Source organism: Rattus rattus, chromosome 8 (genome assembly GCF_011064425.1).
Source record: "Rattus rattus isolate New Zealand chromosome 8, Rrattus_CSIRO_v1, whole genome shotgun sequence".
NCBI lineage: Eukaryota > Metazoa > Chordata > Mammalia > Rodentia > Muridae > Rattus > Rattus rattus.
The window spans coordinates 53172658-53193636 of record NC_046161.1 but is presented as its reverse complement, the minus strand read 5'-3'; the positions used below and the strand labels follow the sequence as shown (position 1 = coordinate 53193636).

The following is a 20979-nucleotide window of genomic DNA, read 5'->3' as shown; positions in this document are numbered from 1 at the left end:
CTCACATTTTTGCCCCCTTTGGATGTGAAAGTTATTAACTTTAACATTTTTTATCACATGTATTTATTTTGTTTATGTGGTATATGTGTATGTATATATGTGAGGACATACATGCTATTGTGTCTTAGGGTTTCTGTTGCTCTGAAGAGACACCATGGCCATGGCAACTCTTAGAAAGGAAGGCTTTTTTTTTTTTTTAAAGATTTATTTATTGAATGTATACAATTACACTGTTGTTGTCTTCAGACACACCAGAAGAGGGCATCAGATCCCATTACAGATGGTTGTGAGCCACCATGTGGTTGCTGGGAATTGAACTCAGGACCTCTGGAAGAGCAGTCAGTGCTCTTAACCACTGAGCATCTCTCCAGCCCCAAAGGGAAACATTTAATTGGAGCTGCTTATACTTTCAGAGGTTTAGTCTGTTACCATTATGGTGAGAACCATGGCAGTGTGCAGGCAGATATGGCACTAGAGAAGGAGCTGAGAGTTCTACATCTTGATCTGCAGGCAGTGGAAGGAGACTGAGCCACATTGGGCATAACGAGCATGTGACCCTAAAGCCTGGCCTCATAATGACACACTTCCTCCAATTAGGCACACCTCTTAATAGTGCCACTCCCTATAGGCTAAGCACTCAAACACGTAAGTCTATGAGGCTATTCCTTTTTAAAGCACCACATGCAATGAGTGTGCATACAGGTTAGAGAACATCTTGCAAGAGTTGGTGCTCTGTGTCTGTAGGTCATCAGGGGTGGTGCTTTCCCACTGAGTCATCTTACTGTCATCATCCCCCTTGTCTTTGTAGACAAGGTCACATTTAGCCCCTGGTGGCCTTGAATTAATTGTGTATCAGATAATTCCTGATCCCTCCTCTTAAGAGCTGAGCTGATCTGAATCATTAGAGGCCAAAGTAAAACTACACTTACAGTTAGATTAGAGCTGGAAGCAGCCTAGGAAGTCCCTGGGTACAACCTGCATCGGAGCACCGGTGAATACAGTCATTTACTTTCTAATTTTTTGTCTTTCAGAAAAACTTGCATGATAAGTTTTAAGTTCTGGTAGTATATCTAAATTGAAATCTTTACAGCATAGTTGGATATAGAATCATGATGTTCTGGGCTGTATATGAACATTTTAGAATCAGAAACAGGGTTAGTAACTGAAACCAGAAAACTAGTTGAGATAGTCTGTAGTGGATTGAGGACGGCGCTCAGGAAGGGCAGGACAGAGAAACAGGCAGGAGGTAGATGAGTCAGGAGGTCTCGGCGAAGGGGAGACGAAGTGTGGCTGCTTCTCCATGCAGTCAAAAGAGCTTGGTGATATTACTCACTTAGAACAGTGACCAGCCAGATGCTGCCTGTGTGCCCTATCTGGTAAATGTCTATAGCGAACCTCTTATCTCTACTTATCCTCATCGAGATAGGCCAGTCTGCTTCCTGCAGGAGACAACAATCCTGCATGCCCGTGTGTTTGCTTCTGCAACAACTTTTAGACAGGGGGGATTTCCACTAATGACAAATGAGAAATCTGAGGCTTTGGATAGAATGATGTGAGACTGCCATCTAAAGCCCGAGCTCTTTCTGTAGGGTCTGCTGCCTTGGGAGGATGCCCTGGATACTCCTATCTCATGAGAGTTGGATCTGACTCCAGTTTGTTGTTTTCCTGTGCTCTTAGTTGTTTAAGGCACACTCGTGCTTTCTTTTCAGATATCACGTTCAGCAGTGACTCATCAGGGGTGAGTTAGGGATCAGTGTATAGAGCATTAAAGGACAAGGACGGTGGTATACCATGATGAAGTGGAGAATATACGGGTTTTGGAGACAGGCTTGAATTGAAGGCACAGTTCTTGGTGATGTAGACATTATTTCAATTGTGGTTTAAGAGAAAAATAATTTTAAAATGTGAGATCTTTATGAGACAGTTTTTAGGTTTTTTTTTTTTTTAAGGTGGGATAATATAAGTTTAAAACACTTTTTAAAAAACTTATTTATTTTCATTTTGTGTGTATGGGTGTTCTGGCTGCATGTGTCTGTGTGTCTGCATGTGTAAAGTGCTTGTGAGGCCAGAAGAGGATGTCGCATCTCCTGAAAGTGAGGCTACATATGGTTGGTTGTGAGTCGCAGTGTGGGTGCTTTGAACTGAACCCAGTGGAAGAGCAGCCAGTGCTTTTAACTGCCCAGCCATCTCTCCAGCCATGGATTTTTTTTAAAGACCATGTCTTTGAGGACAATGCACTGAAACACTTATGAGTGAAGTGTTACATTATCGGTACTGTAAAATAACGGTCACTAGGATAAGGCCTGGATGGTGTGTCAGGGTCATGAGTCTGTGGCTGTTTACGTTTAAACATGGTCAGGATACAAAACTAGAGACAGACAGAAAGCATCCCTGCACTGGCACTTCCTGTGTTAGGTAAACTAGCTTCCCTGAGCTTTGGTTTTCATAAAACCAGAAGAACTATACTGATGCTGCAAATTTCTTAGAGAATTAAAGTAAGATATATATGAAAACAATAGGCATCGAGCCTACTGCATAACATGCTCTGTCACTCAGTGTTTCGTTGTTCGAGGAGATGTGGAACACATTAAACTAGCTGTCTCTGAGCTCTGGGCTCTGCTTCTGACACAGGGCTACATCCCTACCACTCACAGAGTGCTTGGCCGGCCCTCTTGCCTTCCAGGGACACCCTCCTTACGTCTGGTTTCTCTTCTAAAGCTGTTAAAGTCAGACTTGTTACAAAGGAATTCCGTAGATTTCACAACACTTAGGCCAGGAGATACGTGTTAGTCTTCACAGTAAACTGGAAGTAGAAAGTTAGCAGCAGCCGAGGTAGTTACTGTGGAGTTTTGACTCCTCTTTCTTTTCTGCAGGTCACAGGTGTTTACAAAAAAAAGAGTAAACTCTTTTTGTAAAGGACTATTTAGGATGTAGCTATTAAATGTATTTATATAGTATTATCGCTTTCCCACTGTTGGAAGTACTTAACTCTGTAGTTCTGGTTCTAGTGTGGAAGGGCCATAGGAAGGAACTTTACAGACATGAATGAACTTGTCCTCTGGCCTCTGCTATAGATTTCAACAGATAGCTTCAGAAGTCCATGTTTATCACTGTGGCTCCAGGTGGAACCACTGGTCCCAGAGTCACATCTAGGGAAGGTTGTACTTGTCACTGGCCAGAGCTCTTTCCAATCCCAGATTCTTATAGAAAATGCCCGGGTATTAAGACTTGGGGAGATAGGAATTCCTTAATAGTGGAGCTGCTCCCCCCCTTTGCAGTCCACTCAGCAGAGGCTATAGGGAGTTTCTCCTTAGAAAAGGACACAGTGGATCCTAGGGGCACAGACCATAAAGAACTACTTAGATCTGGGAAAAGTCTGTTCTTTTGCATTTTATAATTTTTTATAAAATGTGTCTGAGTGTCTTTATCTAGGTGAATATCTGTGCACCTCATATATGCCTGGTGCTTAGAGGCCAGAAAGGGGCACGGGATATCTTGAACCTGGAGTTAGCGATAGGCTGTGGGGTGGTATGTGGGTGCTGTGACTCCTAACTCAGTACTGTGCAAGTAGCCAGTGCTGTTAACTGCTGAGCCAGCACTTCAACCATACATTTATCATCTCTGTTTAAAAGTACACGTAGGAATTTTTTTGTAGAATCACAGGCATTTGTGAACACAGAAATCCTTGAGTGTAATGAATGGTTCAAAGGGCACACCTTGCTGAACAGTGCAGTCTTTGGGCTGCTGTGCTCTGGTGCTGACAGTGGACCAACACCTAACTCTGCTTTCTTCCGCATGCAGGAGATCTGCCATAACCTGGGAGTGTGCTACACTTACCTAAAGCAGTTCAGCAAGGTAATTCCTAGAAACTAGAAGTCACTGGGGTTCATTTGTCACAGAAGAGCCACTGTCCATTGTGTGTTGGTGCTCCTATCTGCAGAGCTTTGGAAGTAAAAGTTGCCTTTTATAGTTATTGCCGTGTAATACTTGTTATCACTCTTTTTTTCCTACTTTTGATAAAAAAAGAAGTGAGGGAAATTGTAGAATGTAAAAGGCAGTTCAATTGCCTTCTCTCTCCTTTCTCTCTATCTCCTGTTACTATGGTTTAGTATAGAAACTAATGTCCAGTAAGACACTTATCAAAAAGTGGACCTTTGCAGGTCACTGTGGCACACTGCTGTATTTTCATCAACTAAGAGGCTGAGGGCAAAAGGATCTGAAGTTGAGACCAGCTGAAACTAGTGAGACCCTACTGTTTCAAAGACAGACAGACAGACAGACACACACACACACACACACACACACACACACACACACACACACACACGAGCTAGTGAGGTGCTGTTTCAAAGAAACACACACATACCCTTAAGGTATCCATGACCATAAGAACCATCTTATGCTTTGATAACAACTGATTTTTGTTTGTTTTGGTTGGTTTTTGAGACAGGGTTTCTCTGTGTAGCTCTGGGTGTCCTGGAACTCACTCTGAGACCAGGCTGGCCTCAAACTCAGAGATCCACCTGCCTCTGGAGTGCTTGGATTAAAGGGGTGAGCCACCATACCTGACCTTCAGTTTTGCTTTTAAGGTCAGTGAAAGTTAATTTAAATGGATTGAATTTTGTTTCATGATGAGACTTTTTTCTGCTGGGAGTTTATATTTTACTCTGAACAAACTTCGTGCTCTAAATAAGACTTGCTGTCAGACAAAGCACGTTTTAACTCACTTTGGTGCTCAAATTAAGGAACAGATAACTAGTTCTTCTTTTTCCTTTAGTGGGGATGGGGAGGAGATCTTGAGATTTTGAGGTTTCTTTTTGTAGTGTAACTGACTGTCCTGAAACTAGCTCTGCAGGCCAGGCTGGCCTGGACCTCCGAGATCCGCCTGCCCTTGCCTCCTGAGTGCTCTTGCCTCCTGAGTGCTGGGACTAAAGGAGTGTGTGCCACCACTGCCTGGCCTGCTTTTTTGTTTGTTTTTAGTTAAAATTTTGACATTTTTTATTTTATGTGTGTATGGATGTTTTGCCTATATGCATGTCTGTGCACCACATGTGTGCCTGGTCCCTTTGGAGGCTAGGACATCAGCTCCCATAGAATTAGAATTAGAATTAGAGATGACTGAGCCACCAACTGGGTGTTGGGCATTAAGCCATGTTTCCAGCCTTAATTGAAGAAGAGATGAGTTTTCGAGATTCCTGAAAGGTGGTGATGGTGGTTAGGGGGCTCTCCTTCATAACTAGAGGCTGTGTAGCTTGTTCTTTTTCTGCTGCCATCAAGACTGACTCTCACTAATAGCAGTCTATGAAGGCTGACTCTGTCATCTTTGTGCAAGATGATGGTATAACCTAGTCTATTTCTCAGAGCTATGAACAAATATATGCATATTAGCAATTGAAGTATAAGAATTAATTTTTGTAAGACATAAAATATATATTCAGGGGGACACAGAAGCTTTCTTAATGAATCTAGTTTTGTATAGATGATTAAATTTTTCTCTTCACAGAACAGTTTGACCAGGCACATTCCTGTTTATAGTATAGTTAAGTCAGAGGACACACAGGATTAGTCTTTAGACCTCTACTGAGGTAGAAAGTTATATTTCGACTTATTATAAAGCTCATCGGGTTAAATAATTATAAGTCCTGGCATTTGTAGAAGCCCTCATTGAGTCAGTGAATGAATAAAAGCCTTTTCATTCATCTACTAAGATGTAGGCTCCCCCAGAGCAAAAAGTTATTTGTTTATTCTCTGTTGTGTGGTGTTGGGAGATTGACGCCAGGGCCCCTCACAAGGCAGGCCTAGCCGTAGACTTATTTTCTTAACTCTAGCACATCAGGCATCTAGACCAGGAGGCACTAAATGAGTACTTGTTGAATTAATAAATAAGAACAACTTTGTGTTCATTTGTTTTCATATTGTCAAGGAAATATGGTTCAGTCAGGCTAAGGTTGTCCAGGTAGTCAGGAGTATAGGTGGGATCAAGTTTGGTGTGGTATTCTATACTATACTATGATGTCCCTTTGAGGTAATAATAACGTTTACCTAGCATAGGTGTAAATGTCAGAGAACATTCAGGAAGTTGATCATTCTATATGAATTCAGCAAGGCCAGCTAGGCTATGCTTAGGTTGTGAAAGCTATTTTTTCAGACATGATGTTCTCACATAAGTACATCAAAGCTCTGTGTTCTTCACATGCACCACTGTCCTACAATGGTGCTGATTTGGTTTTCTTTACTCTATTAAACTTTAATTAGGCGCAAGACCAATTGCACAGTGCCCTCCAGCTTAACAAGCATGACCTGACTTACATTATGCTGGGGAAGATCCATTTACTGCAGGGAGACTTGGATAAAGCCATTGAGATCTACAAGAAAGCAGTGGAGTAAGTGTCCTTTTCACTTGGACTTGGACTAGAGTGTCCACCCTTTTAACATTGCAACATGAAGTTATCGCCCACAGAGTTCATGCTCAAGAAGAGAACACTGAATAACAAAAACTTGTATACACACCCCATGATGTTTTCGGTATGTTTGCCATTTTGCGTTGGGACAGATTGACAGCCATGCTGGGATGCAGCCCACAGGCCACAGGTTGACACACCTGCTGGAAGCAATGGGACCTTTGAGAACAGATGCTTGCTTTCTTCTGCAACAGTGCTGCTCTGGGCTAGCTGCCTCCCAGGCCAGCTGCTGGGGATTAGTTCCTTGTGTGGTTTTTTTCTCCTTCAACCTGAGTAACATGTTCCAGGCCATACTGAGGGAAGATGATACTTGTAACTAAGTGTGGAGTAAGTACTCTGGTTTGAAATAACTGCACACAGAGTCTGCAGTTGGAATTAGGAGAAAACAGCCGCAGCAGGAGCAGGTGGACCATGCACTCAGCAAGAACTTGGGCTGGGTGATATTCTGTAGCCGATCCTCTGTTCCTGGTGATCATATTAGGAACAGAAGTTCCCTGGCTCAGTAACGGACATCTGCCTTCATTAACCTGAGACCGATATATCTTGTGTTAGTTATTTTGGTTTCTTATGCTGAAAATAGAATCTTACCTGTGCTTACCTGAGCACAGGTGCTACAACTCCAGCCACATAACATGTTTTACTGCTGATCTTTGTTTAAAAAATCCCATTAGGGTAGTCTAACCTGTTGACAATGGATGACTGAATTTCCCATCCCAAGTTTCTTCTCTAGGGACACCTAGAAATTTGGGGTTTTTTTCTGTGTAGTGTCATCTTGTTTCACTTACTTCTTTTGAGGCAGGGTCTCAGCATGTAGCCTTGGCTGCCTACAACTCACCACGTAGATCAGGTTGGCCGGGAACTTGGAGAGGTCCACCTGCCTTCTTTAAATAGCACAGCTGTAGTAAAATGCTCAGGTGTCATGTTCGGTCATAGAACATGTATGACTCACAGACTAAGACTCTGAACTGGTAAAGAGTACTGGCTACTTCTTAGCTTTGTCCAGCACAGGGTGAGCTTCCTGGCTGTGTCAGTCACAGCACTACTTTCTGCATTTTCTATAACCACATTTTGTGTCAGAAAAATCTCTTAGGTTTGTTGGTAAGCTCAGTGATTTCCATTATCAAAAGGTTAGGCTTCTGTGGGTCGGTAGGAACCATGAAACAAGTCAAGAGCTCCTGAGAGAGTAAGGCCTGTTCCTGACACTTGTCCTGTACAGGGTGGCATTTGAATTAGTGCACATGAACTCCGGTGAGGGTGTGCAGACAGTGACTACTCAGACTTGAATCACTCATCTTCCCAAAGGAGAAAACAAGAGCGCTGAGTATTTGAGATGAGAGCTTCATGGCCCTCGGCTTTGGAAAGGAGTGCTGTCAGGGGACAGACCCCAATGAGATGGGAAAGGTGGGGAGCACGAGTTCATTATGTGGTGTAGGAAGGGGTGTGCTCAAAGTGGACACTTCCTGTAGGAAAGTGAGACAGACACTCGGCTGTACTGAGAGAGAGTGTGCCAGCTCAGCACAGGATAGGCTTTGATGTGCAAGTCCTGGACTTCCTCAGGGTAACAAGCAGGAGCATTTCCTCGCTCTTTGATGCTTTTCAGGTGAAACTAATGATCCTGTGTTCAGATGGTCTCAACTCTGTTGTTTTGGCTTTTTGAAAAATACAAGCATCAGAGAAAAACTGAAAAGGCAGATAATAGGCCAGTGTTTACTCCAGGATCCAGTATCTAAGTCTTTCCAAGGATGGATATATGCCTTCTGTGTTTAGTTGGCAACTTAGTAAGTATGGTGCTTTGTTTAATTTGGAAAGCACACGTCAGGGACCTTGGAGTCCTAAGTGACATAGGAAGTAGGCTGCCTAACATTGTCTGCACAGGGAAAGTGACAGAGTTCTCCACAGAGAGACTAGCATAACTGTATCCTGACTTGGCTTAAAATTTAATTATTTTCAGTGTGATGAATTATTCCACAGTTGTTTTTTTAAGGTTGCTGTTGGTCCAAAAGAAGGGCTCTGAAAAAGGAGTCTAGGTTCCAAGCCCATTTCCTTCTGCTGAGCAGATCTTCTCTGTCTCCAGGACTGAGCTGATTCGCTTTTGAAGGGTGTTGGCTCTACAGGTCTGTGTCTCATAACAATGGTTTCCTTGTGAGCATCTCTGTGTTACAGGTTCTCTCCAGAAAATACAGAACTTCTCACAACTTTAGGATTACTCTACCTACAGGTAATGAGACTGCTCATTCACATGCTGCTCTTAGACGTGCCTAAGTTTGTCTACAGTGCTCTCCTTCACTTTTCTACTTGGAACATTGTGTTAACGGTCACAGTACACACAGAAACCATGGTTTGTTTTAAATACTCATTGCTAACGGGATTAACATTTGCACCCAGGTCATGATTCTCTTTCAGCCTTAGTGTAATAGCAATTCTTATACAATAGGGAAAGAATATATATGAGAAACTGCTGTCTGGCTTGGGGCTGTTACCTTATTGTTGGGGGAAAGGGGAAGAACTGATATATTTTACCACTCTATGCAGTTCACTTGCTATCCAAGGTCCTGTAGGCGAGAGCAGCAAGGGGTAGGTTTTTAGAGAGGAAATACTACCTTTCTTTAACATTGCCAAGTGTGGATGGGACTCTCTCTCTCTTTTTTTTTTAATTCTTAAAGGTTTGTTTATTTATTTATTATATGTAAGTAGACACTGTAGCTGTCTTCGGACACACCAGAAGAGGGCATCAGATCTCATTACAGATGGTTGTGAGCCACCATGTGGTTGCTGAGATTTGAACTCAGGACCTCTGGAAAAGCAGTCAGTATTTTTCTTTTTTTTTTGGTTCTTTTTTTCGAAGCTGGGGACCGAACCTAGGGCCTTACGCTTCCTAGGCAAGCGCTCTACCACTGAGCTAAATCCCCAACCCCTCACTCAGTGTTCTTAACCACTGAGCCATCTCCCTAGCCCTGGATGGGACTCTTTAAGTCTGCCACTTGTGTTGGCCTGAGTACCTGAGGCTCCAGATCTCTGAGCTGTCTTACCCTGCTCACTGTACAGTCTCCCTGTTCAGCTGATATGCCTCAGAAATAGCTTTTATAACTATTGCTTTAAGAACCTAGAGTTTAACTCTGGGTCCTCTGGTCTTTGGCTTGTGAGGAGGAGCAACAGGACAGTCCCTGTCAGGAAGCATTAATATCAATCAGCATGAGTGTTTTTTTTTTTTTTAAGATTTATTCATTTATTATATATAAGTACACTGTAGCTGTCTTCAGACACACCAGAAGAGGGGATTGGATCTCATTACAGATGGTTGTGAGCCACCATGTGGTTGCTGGGAATTGAACTCAGGACCTCTGGAAGAGTAGTCAGGTGCTCTTAACCGCTGAGCCATCTCTCCAGCCCATGAGTGTTTGTGAAATGGTTTTCTGGCCAAAGATACTTCAGCTTTATCAGGAGAAAAATGAACAAGAATAAGGAAATCACAAACATGGACATTTTGTTTTATTTGGTTTACCTACTTTATTTTTATTATCATTACTATTTTCAAGGGTTGGGGTATGGGTGTCCAAAAGAACTTTACAAATGACTGCAGGTTACCATTCAGGGTATAGTTGCCCAATTGTGAACTGACATATCCCTGCTGAGGTAAATTCTATTTGGTTTGCTTTCTTTCAAGCTTGGTGTTTACCAGAAGGCATTTGAACACCTTGGGAATGCACTGACTTACGACCCTGCCAACTACAAGGTACTGCGTGCTCTGGTGCCCCCGTGGCCCTAGAGATGATCAAACCTAGAAACAGCACAGCCTTTTTACTTTAAATACGCAAGAAGGCAACTTTGTATGTATGTGTGCTGGTGCTGCTGAGCAAAACCAGAACTTTGTGCATGTTAGGCAAGTAGTCTACAATGAGATACACTACCATGCCTCAAAAATTACCTTTTATTCATAATCCTTATTTTTAAAAGTTAGTTCTTATTGAAGCTATTGTAAAGTGTTAATGGTCAGTTTCTTCAAAAGGGGTACAGTTATGGTAATAGGATTGTTAATCTTTGCTGCAGGTAAAGTTAGCATGCTGCTAGAATTTATATGTTAATTGAGAATTTAGCCAAGCTTCCACAGTTGTTGAAGGACTCTTGATCCTAATGAAGTCACATAACTTCCATATGTGACTTGAGGGTGAGAAAATCAAGTGAATGAACATTACTGAGGGAGATGCAACCAGATAGGGTTTAAACACAAACTCGGTCAGTTTAGGAAGTCAGTAGCCTGGCTCTGTTGTCTTGGTACCTTTCCTTAAAGAAGTGGTAGTGCTGGACAGATAAAAACTAAAGGCAGCTCACATTGCATCCTGAGCCAGGCAGAACTGAGTATTAAGTGGGCACAGCAGGTATGTGTGAGGTGTCTGGGCATCTAGTGTGCAAAGCAGAGCAGACAAATGGCAGCAGCTGTCAGATACTGAGCCCCCTGCTAGACTAACGGAGCCAGAGGGAGCCAGTGTGCTGTGCATTCCGAAGGCATTCCTGAGTCCTTGGGTATATTTATGTACCTGAAGTTGTTCTTGGTCGTGTTTGAGGATGAGCTTACTATGTACACTCAGGAGACTGTTCCATGGTCTTGGGCTTTTTGGATGGCTGAAGTACTAATTTTACATGCACTGTGTTTTCAGGCCATCTTGGCAGCAGGCAGCATGATGCAGACTCATGGGGACTTTGATGTTGCCCTTACCAAATACAGAGTTGTAGCTTGTGCTATTCCAGAAAGTCCTCCACTTTGGAATAACATTGGAATGTGTTTCTTTGGCAAGAAGAAATACGTGGCAGTAAGTATTGGAGTCCTTGCTCTCACCCATCCATGTGGTTATGGGGCCTGCTGAGCTTGCCTTGCTTGCCCTGGGCTGAGTGCTCCTGTGTCTGCAGGCTATCAGCTGCCTAAAACGAGCCAATTACTTGGCACCCTTCGACTGGAAGATTCTGTACAATCTGGGCCTTGTCCATTTGACCATGCAGCAGTATGCATCGGCATTCCACTTTCTCAGCGCAGCCATCAACTTCCAGCCAAAGATGGGGGAACTCTACATGCTCTTGGCTGGTAAGGGGCATGTATACAGAATGTATTCTTCTGAGTTATGATGATGGAGAGTGGATTGGGATCATACATAGCTTAATAGCTAAATGCCCTAAAGAGGGAGTTGAACTCAAGTCTCAATAGAGATCGCTAGCCTCTGCCTCTGGAGTGCTGGAGTTAAAGGTGTGCACCACCACACTTACCTTTTTTTAAGAATTTACATTTTATTTTTAATTCTGTGTATGTGTGTATTGGGTTATGCATGGAAGCAGTCACTGAGCTCTTTGGAACCAGAGTTACAGACCGCTGTGAGCCACCAGGTGTGGGCGTTGTCAGAACAGAACGGGTCTTCTGGGAGAGCACTGGGGCATTTTTCTAGTCCCACACAGTTCCCTCCTAACAGTTCTTTCTTTTTCCTACGGTAGTCTTTTTTCTTGTTGGGTGGTGGTGGTGGTGGTGGTAGTGGTGGAAGAGGAAGAAGAAGATGAAGAGAAGGAAGAGGAAGGGGAGGGGGAGGAGGGGGGAGGAAGAGGAGATTGACCCCTTGATCCTGCTTATAGCTAGGCAGACACTCTACCACTGAGCTAAACTAACAACCCCCATACTTATTGAACCCAATTGATTTGAGCTCAATAATATAATTAAGAACCTGGGTGTGAGTGGAGTTCGGCCTCCACTGCTAATTGTATGTATGCATGGTTGACGTGAGGATTGCATGAGTAAACATGATGAATATTAAATCTTTGGGTTTTGTCATAGTAAACTATGTCTTAAACAAAAGCCTAACATTAGAGCACACTGCACATGTAGAGGTGAGAGGACAAGAGGCAGAAGTTTTTCTCTTTCTAGTATATGGATGCCAGGGTCCACTCAGGTCACTGGGCCACCAGCATCCTTCCTCACTGAGCCGTCCTATTGGTCCCATCATTATTTTTGTTAACATGGCTGTTCTTTGGTAGTTCAAAGTATCATTCTATTCCCAAATTCCATCTGTGCTGTATGAAGTAAAATTAAGCTGGGCAAATGTGGATCATATCTATAATCCTAGCTCTTAAGGTAGAGGTTGTGAAATAATGAATTTGAGGCCAGCCAGAGCTACATTAGTGAGACCCTGACACTGTTTCAGAAAATACAACAAAAGTCATTTTAAAGTACTAACTATTCCTTTTAGGGAATATTTTCTCCATAAAACAAACTTAGAAACATTTCCCATAGCTTCCTTGGTAGTAGTCTTCTGGTATGTATTTTGGTTTCTGTGGTGTTTTCAATTTATGAGAGAAAGGTCAAAAGCGACTAAATGGTGGTTGTTTGAAGAGCACCAGAATACAAAGCTAGCTCAAGTTCTGAGAGGCAGAGCCTTGCTGTAAGGTAAGTCAGCCATTCTGCTTATACTGTGGCAGAAGCAACAGTTCTAATCTGACAAAATAGAGTTAGCCTCCACATGGGCCTGACAGACAAACTGAACTTTGAAAAGCAGTGGCAAAGCAGAACATGTGACACTCCGCAGCCAGTTAGTGTGGTGAGGCATCTAAGCTGAGGGACCGAAAGAAAGAGGCTTCATTTTGAGAGTGGTCTAGAATATTATTTTTGGTAACTAAAATGAGCTCTCCTGGTTCTCTCTGTGGCAGTGGCTCTGACCAACCTGGAAGACATAGAAAATGCCAAAAGAGCTTATGTAGAAGCTGTCCGCCTGGATAAGTAAGCATCTGTTCTGTGGGAAAGGGTCAGGGTGTGATTACCAAAGACTGCCATAGGAATGCTGCTGCCTGAGTCATCTTAGCCTCCGCGTGGCATCAATGTGGAAGGCTGTGGTTCCTGAGCAAGCAAGAACGAAAAGCCTGAGAAATACTTCAGTTCTCAGCTTAGTAATCAGGAATCCAAAGAAAGTCAAGAGCTGGCAGCACTCTGTCGTGGGTTGCTGATAATCTGTGGGCTAACTAGATTAGAGTGGGACTCTGGGCTCAGCTTAATCAAAGATAACTGAGGTTCTTGGGGCAGTTGTGTGGGTGTCCACAGGATTTTGTTACACAGCTAGTCTGAGGTGGTTTTTTGATCTGCCCTTCCCTGGGTGGTTTTGTTGGTGCCAGACTCAGTCACATAGCATTCTGCTGTATAATGAATGGGGACAAACACTACTTAGTTTTTGAACTTCATATAATGAGAAGGATATTCAGATACCTAATTATTGCAGAGCCACAGACGCCCTGTCTCTCTGCCATAGGTGTAACCCTTTAGTAAACCTGAACTACGCTGTGCTGCTGTACAACCAGGGTGAGAAGAAGGGTGCCTTGGCTCAGTACCAGGAGATAGAGAAGAAGGTCCATTTTCTCAAGGACAACAATCCTCTGGAATTTGACTCTGAGGTATGCCTTCTGTTAGCTCCTACACATCATTGAGTAAGCCATTAACAGACCAAAGGTGATGTTTCTTTGGGCTTCATGTTGATTGCAGCATGAATTCAAAGCTATAGTCTTTGCTAGAAAAAAGTAACAAAGTAGTTCAAGGTTACTAATATGTTTTCATTAATATAGCAGGAACAGGCAGAGTTTGGCCAATGATGCTTCAAACTTGCGTTGTTGCATTTTGAAATCCTGTAAGGAAACCCCTTGACACCCCATAAGCAACTTGTAATCCTAGCATTTGAAAATGATGTCCTTGTTTTAAGTACTCCTCCTCCAGTTGCTGGTACCAGCAGGCACTGGTTGTAGGTCAGTCAGTGGCTGACTTGGCTCTGCTGTCAATAGCTTTCTTTCCTCCCCATTTGGGCACAAGATGGTAGACATGGCTCAGAAGTTGGGAGCTGCCCTCCAGGTTGGAGAGGCACTGGTCTGGACCAAGCCAGTCAAAGATCCCAAGTCAAAGCACCGGACCAATTCAGGCAGCAAATCTGCTACTCTCCAGCAGCCTCTGGGCTCCTTTCAAGCTCTCGGACAGGCGATGTCTTCGGCAGCTGCACACAGGAAGATCCCTTCAGGTAGGAGACAAAACTCTGAAGATTTAGTGGGGATAAGCTACCTCTACCAGCAGAGGTCACAGCTTTGAGCAAGGCTTGCACTCTGCAAACTCATGGCCAATTTAGTACTAGACAGAGGGAAAAGCCCAGAGTGACCAAACTGGCATTGGATTCTGAAGATCTGAGGTAAGCTTAAGACAGGGTGATAAGCTTTTGGATTTAGAAAGGCATTACTAAGTGCATGCTGTTGTACATTCCTGCCTTAATTTTCACAAGCTAATGTTTTATTTATTTATTCCTTCAGTTATGGGCATCCCTCCTAGGTGCACAATGCACTACAGTCTTGATAGATAATACAGAATTCCCTCTTTAAGTGGTTTCTTCTAAAATAAAGTAACTGAGATTTCAAGTTCTGTTTCTTTGCAAGGTGCTGTAGGAGCCCAGCTCACAAAGCCGCCATCACTTCCACTGGAGCCAGAGCCAGAGCCCACTGTGGAGGCGAGTCCAACAGAAGCATCAGAACAAAACAAAGAAAAATAGCAACAAACATGAAAATCCAGGATGACCCTGGAGTAGGGGGCGTCTCTTAAGTGAGACCATATAGAAGGTGGTCACATGACCAGGCAGATGGAGGCCATCACTTCCTCCCTGGGTGGGCACTGCAGAATAAAACAGAACCCAGGGTGTGTTGTGATGATCAGGAGGAGCCCAAGCAGCTCTTGGCTGGCCCCATCATAGGAACAAGGGAGAAGACATGCTACATAGACTTGAGGTCCCGCATGTATACTCCAAGACTCAGCAAGGCAAATGATGAAAGACCATTACTCAGTGAAGGACTTTATCTTGATAACGGGAAAAGGACCTCTACTCAGTAGGCTGTGGTGATGAAGCTTCTTCATTCTAACTGGACTGTGGGAAGACGTAAGTCTCCACTGGAAACAAACCTTGGATTAAGAACCTAGTTAAATATGGCTTCCACACAACCACCACCACCACCACCACCACCACCACCACCACCACCACCACCACCACCACCACCACCACCACCACCACCACTCCTTTTAGATTAAGTTGAGATCCAAACTGGAATGAATCCAGCTATATCTGCCCAAAGACAATCTAAAACAAGTCCTTATCTCCATTCTTCAGAGAGGTCAGAGTCTAGAGCCAGATCATGTCAGTTTAAGTAGAGTCAAGGACTGGTCAGGAATCGGCGCCAAGAATTTAAAAAAAAAAAAGTGGGTAGGGTGACTGAGGACATAGCTCAGTATCAGAGCACTTGCTTAGCATACACAAGGCCCTGGGTTTAATCCCCAGTACTGATGAAAAAGAACAGAGCTTTTAGATAAGGAATTTTAACCAAGACAATCAATGATGAATGCTGACAGATGCTCTCATGGCCCATTAGCAGCCTTTGTGAAAGATTATGGATCTCCAAGAGGTCACATTAAAAGATTTTTAAAAAAATAAAACTATGATCACCGTCTGTTTTTACCTATTTCTGAGCCTGGTTTGAAACTATTACCACCTCAAAGCCAAGTTGCTCTTGGTTGTAGTGCAGCCACACAGCAGTGTAGAGGTCGGCCTCCTCTGAGGTAGGTCCAGTTGTTGTATAAGTGGCAGCTACAGAACTGACACACGATCACGCCAGTGTGGAGACTGATACTTCAGCTGGGTCTGACGCGGCAGACTGAACAGAGGTCCTCTTCTGTCCTCTAACCCGTGAAGGCAAGTACAGTACCGGAGGCGATGCCTTGCCTGGGTAGCAGGTCTGCCATGCAGCAGTGGAGAAAACCTCTAGGTCAGCATGGAGGGCGGTATAGACTAAACTGACTTACAGAAACTAAAAGGTCTCGATGAGAGGTAAGAATGTAAGCTTCTAAGAGGAGAAAGGCCCTGAATCACCAGAAAGGAGGGTCTGCTTGCTTACAGGTGGCAAATGAGAAGAGACTATATAGGGTAAATACTCATTCTGGACTTAGGACTAGAAATCTGGGTGACTAGGATCAAGACACTTCAAGCCTGTTTGTAGGCATGTCTCTGAGATAATCCAATGATCTTTACTAGACACCTAACTAACCTGACTTGGGGAGCAAAGTCTGTTTGAAGGGTCTGCTAGAGCACTGTTCTTATCCTTTGGGGGTCACACATCAGGTGTCCTGCATATCAGATATTTGTAAGTCATAACAGTACAGTCATAAAGTAGCAATGAAATAATTTTATGGTTGAGGTTATCACAACATGAAGAAGTGTATTAAAAGGTCGCAGCATTAGGAAGGCTGAAAACCACTGTGCTAGAAGAATCTGGATTCAGCGAAAGCTAAAAAGTACAGGCTTAGGAAGTCGCAGAGATGGAAGGAAAACAGTGTTTAAGGAGAAAAGTGGCATGGTGTTAAGGAAGGGAGGTCAGCCTTGGGAGTTTACCACAAAGTTACTGTCAGAAAGACCAAGTCTACTGGGGAGGAACCTGCAGTTGGAGGAGAAAACCTGTTTTAGAAGGTACATGTCAGGCTGCACTGGATTTGAACCTGGGGCTCAGTCCAGCCCCTATCCATCATGAAGCAGGACGCCCCCTTGGAGAGCATGGTGGTGGTAGATGTCCATGCAGAGATTAAGCTGCTCATTTCACAAGGCTTCAGAGGAGAGGAGGGATCTCTGAGGACAGAACTGAACTCTACGCTCCGAGATGACTTTACATGTTTGGTTTTGAGACAGGGTCTCATGTGTGGCTGGCTTCACACAGTGTAGCTGAGAGAATATAGCATTTACTCCTGATAGCCTACTTCTACATCTAAACGCTGTTCTGGCTAAAATCTTAACATGGGGGTATACAAGTGCAAAGGTGCTTTTCTCCTCGGTGAGGTATGGCAGAAACCGAGAGGCCTGTTCATTTTCTCCTGTTCCTCAGGGGCAGTAGGGTACCTTTCTTTCACAAATAGTCACAAAGCAACACTTTCTATAGTACCTGGACTTAGGTTTTCTTAGATAACAGGCCATACATGTCATACATGTCCAGTCTTCTGAGCATCTGGTTTTGCAGTTTCTCATTCATTCTAAAAAGAATAAAAAGTTATTTTATGAAGGCAGCTCACAAGACAATTTTAAAGATTTAGGAAAATGAGACCAAATTGATAATCACAGAAACAATTCTGACCCATTAACAAGACTAAAACTAAGAACACTGCCAATACTATTAGCAGGGGTGCGGCACAGGTGCCTTGGAACTAAATTTTGCAGATTCCTTTAAAAAAAAAAAAACTAAACATACTTTTATCTGATCCAAGAGTCATACAAAAGTATTTGCCAAAATGAATTGGAAGCAATCACATAATCCCTTACACAGATGCCCAAACTAAGAAGCAATCACGATATCTGTTTACGAGTGGATGAATAAACTTCAATGGAATCAGACAAAAGGAAAAGTGCAAAAAGAAGCTATCAAGCTGAGAAAATGTATTAAGTGAAAAATGCCAGTTTAAAATACCCACATGGGGGTTGGGGATTTAGCTCAGTGGTAGAGCGCTTGCCTAGAGCGCAAGGCCCTGGGTGCCTAGGAAAAAAAAAACAAAAAAAAAAAAAAAAAAAAATGGTTTAGTGGGGGATTTAGCTCGGTGGGAGAGCGCTTGCCTAGGAAGCGAAAGGCCCTGGGTTCGGCCCCCAGCCCCAAAAAAAAAAACCAAAAAAAAAAAAAAAAATACCCACATGATCTTAATATTGTATTCTGAAAATCTAGCCATTCTACAATGTGCATATTTCAAAACTTTGTTATCTAAAATTATTTTTTATCAGTAAAGAAATAAATATGGCGTCAGGATACCACTGTGCATAGGAGTAAGTCGAACTGATTACAGACCTGACTGTCAAAGCCGAGTTCACAAAGCTCCGAGAGAATCTGAGCTTGCATGATGATGTGCCATTTTGTTTCCTGGGTAAGACAAATGTGAGGACGTTAACCTGAGCATCAGGCTGCAGCCTGTAGAGAGCAGACCTGACAAAGACCTTATTGTGTCTGAAAACATGAAGAACTCTTACAGCTCAATAAGGAAAACAAGCATCAGGCCAACACCGACACCTAAAAGGAAAGTATAGGAGTGGCTAATGAGCACTGAACAGGTATCTAGTGCTTGTCACGTGGGAAATAGAAAAACAATCAATACCCACCTAAATGGCATAAGCTGAACACTGAAGAGTCCTGCTGTGGGCAAGAACAAAATAGAATCAGGTCAGTTGTCAGCAGGAGTGTAAAGTGGTCTAGCCATTTCTGTAAGGGGCTTTGCTTGGCCATCCTGGTCTTACAGGTCATTTTAGGAGGACCTATTCAGGCTCTTGGTGAGCTTATTAACCTGAGAGTGGAAGCCTGTACGTACTTAGAGCCATGAAGATACATGGGTGGCTCTACAGAACGCCAGCCTCATACCAGGACCAGGCAGTGAGGTTTCACTCATAAATCCCAGAACACACAAAACTACTTGTTTACAGAGGAAAAAAATAGTTGACTACAGGTCAAGATTAGGAATGGGATGGCATAGAGGATTTAGCTGGTGATGGGAACATTTGCCGAGACTTACCAAGTGATGTACTTAAATGTGTACAGCTTCATCACTTAAGTTTTTACCCTAAAACACAACAAAAGAAGAAAAACCTAGATTACTTCAACAGCTTTCAAATAACCTAAAATGGTTAGACCCAGAAGTTGCCTGTTCAGCTTATCGAGAGGTAATTACTAAAATTGTGTATTGCATGCTGTGCTAAATACTTGCCCTAGTTATCTCCTTTATCAACAGAACGCAGGGGAGCTACCAGGATAGCCCCATTTTACAGCTGAGCTAAGTGAGGTTAAGCCAAGGGAACCTGCCAGATAATATCAAGTAACATTTCACCAACTCAAACACCCTTCATGAATTTGGATTGTGCCTACTGATGTTTGGCTAAAGGTTGGCTGCTTTTGGCTGCATCCTACCTCTTAGTGGTGGTGCAGGCTACAAATGCAACAGGAAGTGTACATTTTCTAGGAATCCTGTTACTGTCTAAGGGGAATTTCAAACCCTTTGTGCCCTTATTAATCCTTAGTCAGATGCTGTTCAAAGCCTAGGGTTGAAGAGCACAGCCCCATCTGTTCAGTTCCTTCCACTCATCCCAGCCTTGATCACAGAAAGGCATTCTGCAGACAGGTGACTGCTCTGTCTAGCCTGTGTACACTCATTATATACAATAGTTATTCTCCTCTAACAGACGTTCTGGTACATTTTATTCATCACAAAATTGACCTACCAACTTTATAATAAACAACCAAACCCACCTTATTTCTTATGTTTGACAACATAGGTGCCGGGATCTGAACTTGTGTGGGGCCCTCATGACTGCATTCTTCAGCCACTGGATCTGGCAACTGTTACAAGCCCATCTGTTAGCAAAGACTTGGATGCTGGGTCTGGGGCTTTAGGCCAAGCTTGCCCTTTAATAATTCTCAAGGGCTACTGGCCTAGGTAGGTGCTCAGTACACCTCTCACCCTAGTCTTCACTGCCATTACCAGGAACACTTGGACGGTGTTGAGACTATAGTCTAGGCAGGAGTTGAACAAATACTACGGAAAAGAACACAGAGTTTACAGAACGTTGGTTTAAGAAAGTTCTCTCACTTCAGCTTTCCTAAGAGGTGGAAGCATGGTGATGCACACCTGTAGGCTCAGCACTCGGGCGAGCCCACCTGAAAGGGAAAAGTGTAGAATTTTTTTGAGATAGGGTCTCACTGTGTAGATCTACCTGACTAGCCTGGAACTAAACTCTGTAGACTAGGCTGGCCTCAGACTCAGACCTCGTATAAAACTAATTGTAACTGAGTTTCCTTAGAGGCAGAGGATTAAGCAGCAGCCAACATCCTCCATAATGAGATTTGCTTTCACTTTCAAGATGCAGAATTGTATAGGCTTCAGTTTTCTTTGAAAGTGTTAAGTCTTTTCTTTTTACCCAAATCAGGGAGGGGAGATCTGCCATTCCAGGGCTGGTATGAGTGGCCCTTGTCCTGGGCAAACATCTTATACTTTGGACTAGAAAGATTTTGGCTCTTTGAAATGGCTGTGCTCCAGCTTCAAGGTAGCCCCACAGCAGTGTCTCTGCAACTTTAAGCCTGACAGACCTACTGCTAGGGTTCAGCTTGAGGGACTGCCTAACCCAATGAATGGCAGGGACCAAAGAACAAATGCCTCAGTAGCCAAGTGACATGTAAGTCGTAGGATCTGTCCAGAGTAGGGTTGAGAACAAAACTGATTAGACTTAAGATCCCGGAAATGTAAATTGTTTTAATATTTTTAAAAGCACACAGAAATCTTGATTTATTAAAAAAATAAATATACAACACGACACATTTATTCATGATCCTGGGGCTCTTAAGAGGTCAAACTAATGGATGTGTCAAAACAAAAACACAAAACACATGATGTGTTCTACACAGAAGCACTTTCCAGTTGTGAGACACATCTCTTGACGGCTCAGAAGAAACGAGAACCAGCCTC

General features: G+C 43.3%; 1 protein-coding gene and 2 long non-coding RNA genes across 4 annotated transcripts in view; 2 read left to right on the top strand and 1 right to left on the bottom strand.

The window, feature by feature from the left end:
• The window catches only part of Bbs4 (Bardet-Biedl syndrome 4), a 33562-nt gene extending 17623 nt beyond the window's left edge, over positions 1 to 15939 (top strand). For both annotated transcript variants that reach the window (XM_032910291.1, XM_032910292.1), the window contains 10 exons: positions 3802 to 3855; positions 6256 to 6383; positions 8625 to 8679; positions 10126 to 10194; positions 11117 to 11269; positions 11367 to 11538; positions 13143 to 13212; positions 13736 to 13877; positions 14287 to 14488; positions 14895 to 15939. In XM_032910291.1, the coding sequence (XP_032766182.1) occupies positions 3802 to 3855; positions 6256 to 6383; positions 8625 to 8679; positions 10126 to 10194; positions 11117 to 11269; positions 11367 to 11538; positions 13143 to 13212; positions 13736 to 13877; positions 14287 to 14488; positions 14895 to 15007 (1158 nt within the window). In that variant the 3' untranslated portion in view covers positions 15008 to 15939. The remainder of the gene's footprint in view (positions 1 to 3801; positions 3856 to 6255; positions 6384 to 8624; positions 8680 to 10125; positions 10195 to 11116; positions 11270 to 11366; positions 11539 to 13142; positions 13213 to 13735; positions 13878 to 14286; positions 14489 to 14894) is intronic.
• A 1302-nt stretch (positions 15940 to 17241) lies between these two features.
• On the bottom strand, positions 17242 to 19387 carry LOC116907357. Its single transcript, XR_004388818.1, has 4 exons — positions 19036 to 19387; positions 18629 to 18662; positions 18321 to 18392; positions 17242 to 17520 (listed from the first exon to the last, which is right to left on the bottom strand). It is a non-coding gene; the product is annotated as an uncharacterized LOC116907357 (long non-coding RNA).
• LOC116907358 lies at positions 18234 to 20816 on the top strand. Its single transcript, XR_004388819.1, has 2 exons — positions 18234 to 18396; positions 19793 to 20816. It is a non-coding gene; the product is annotated as an uncharacterized LOC116907358 (long non-coding RNA).
• Positions 20817 to 20979: the final 163 nt, after the last annotated feature.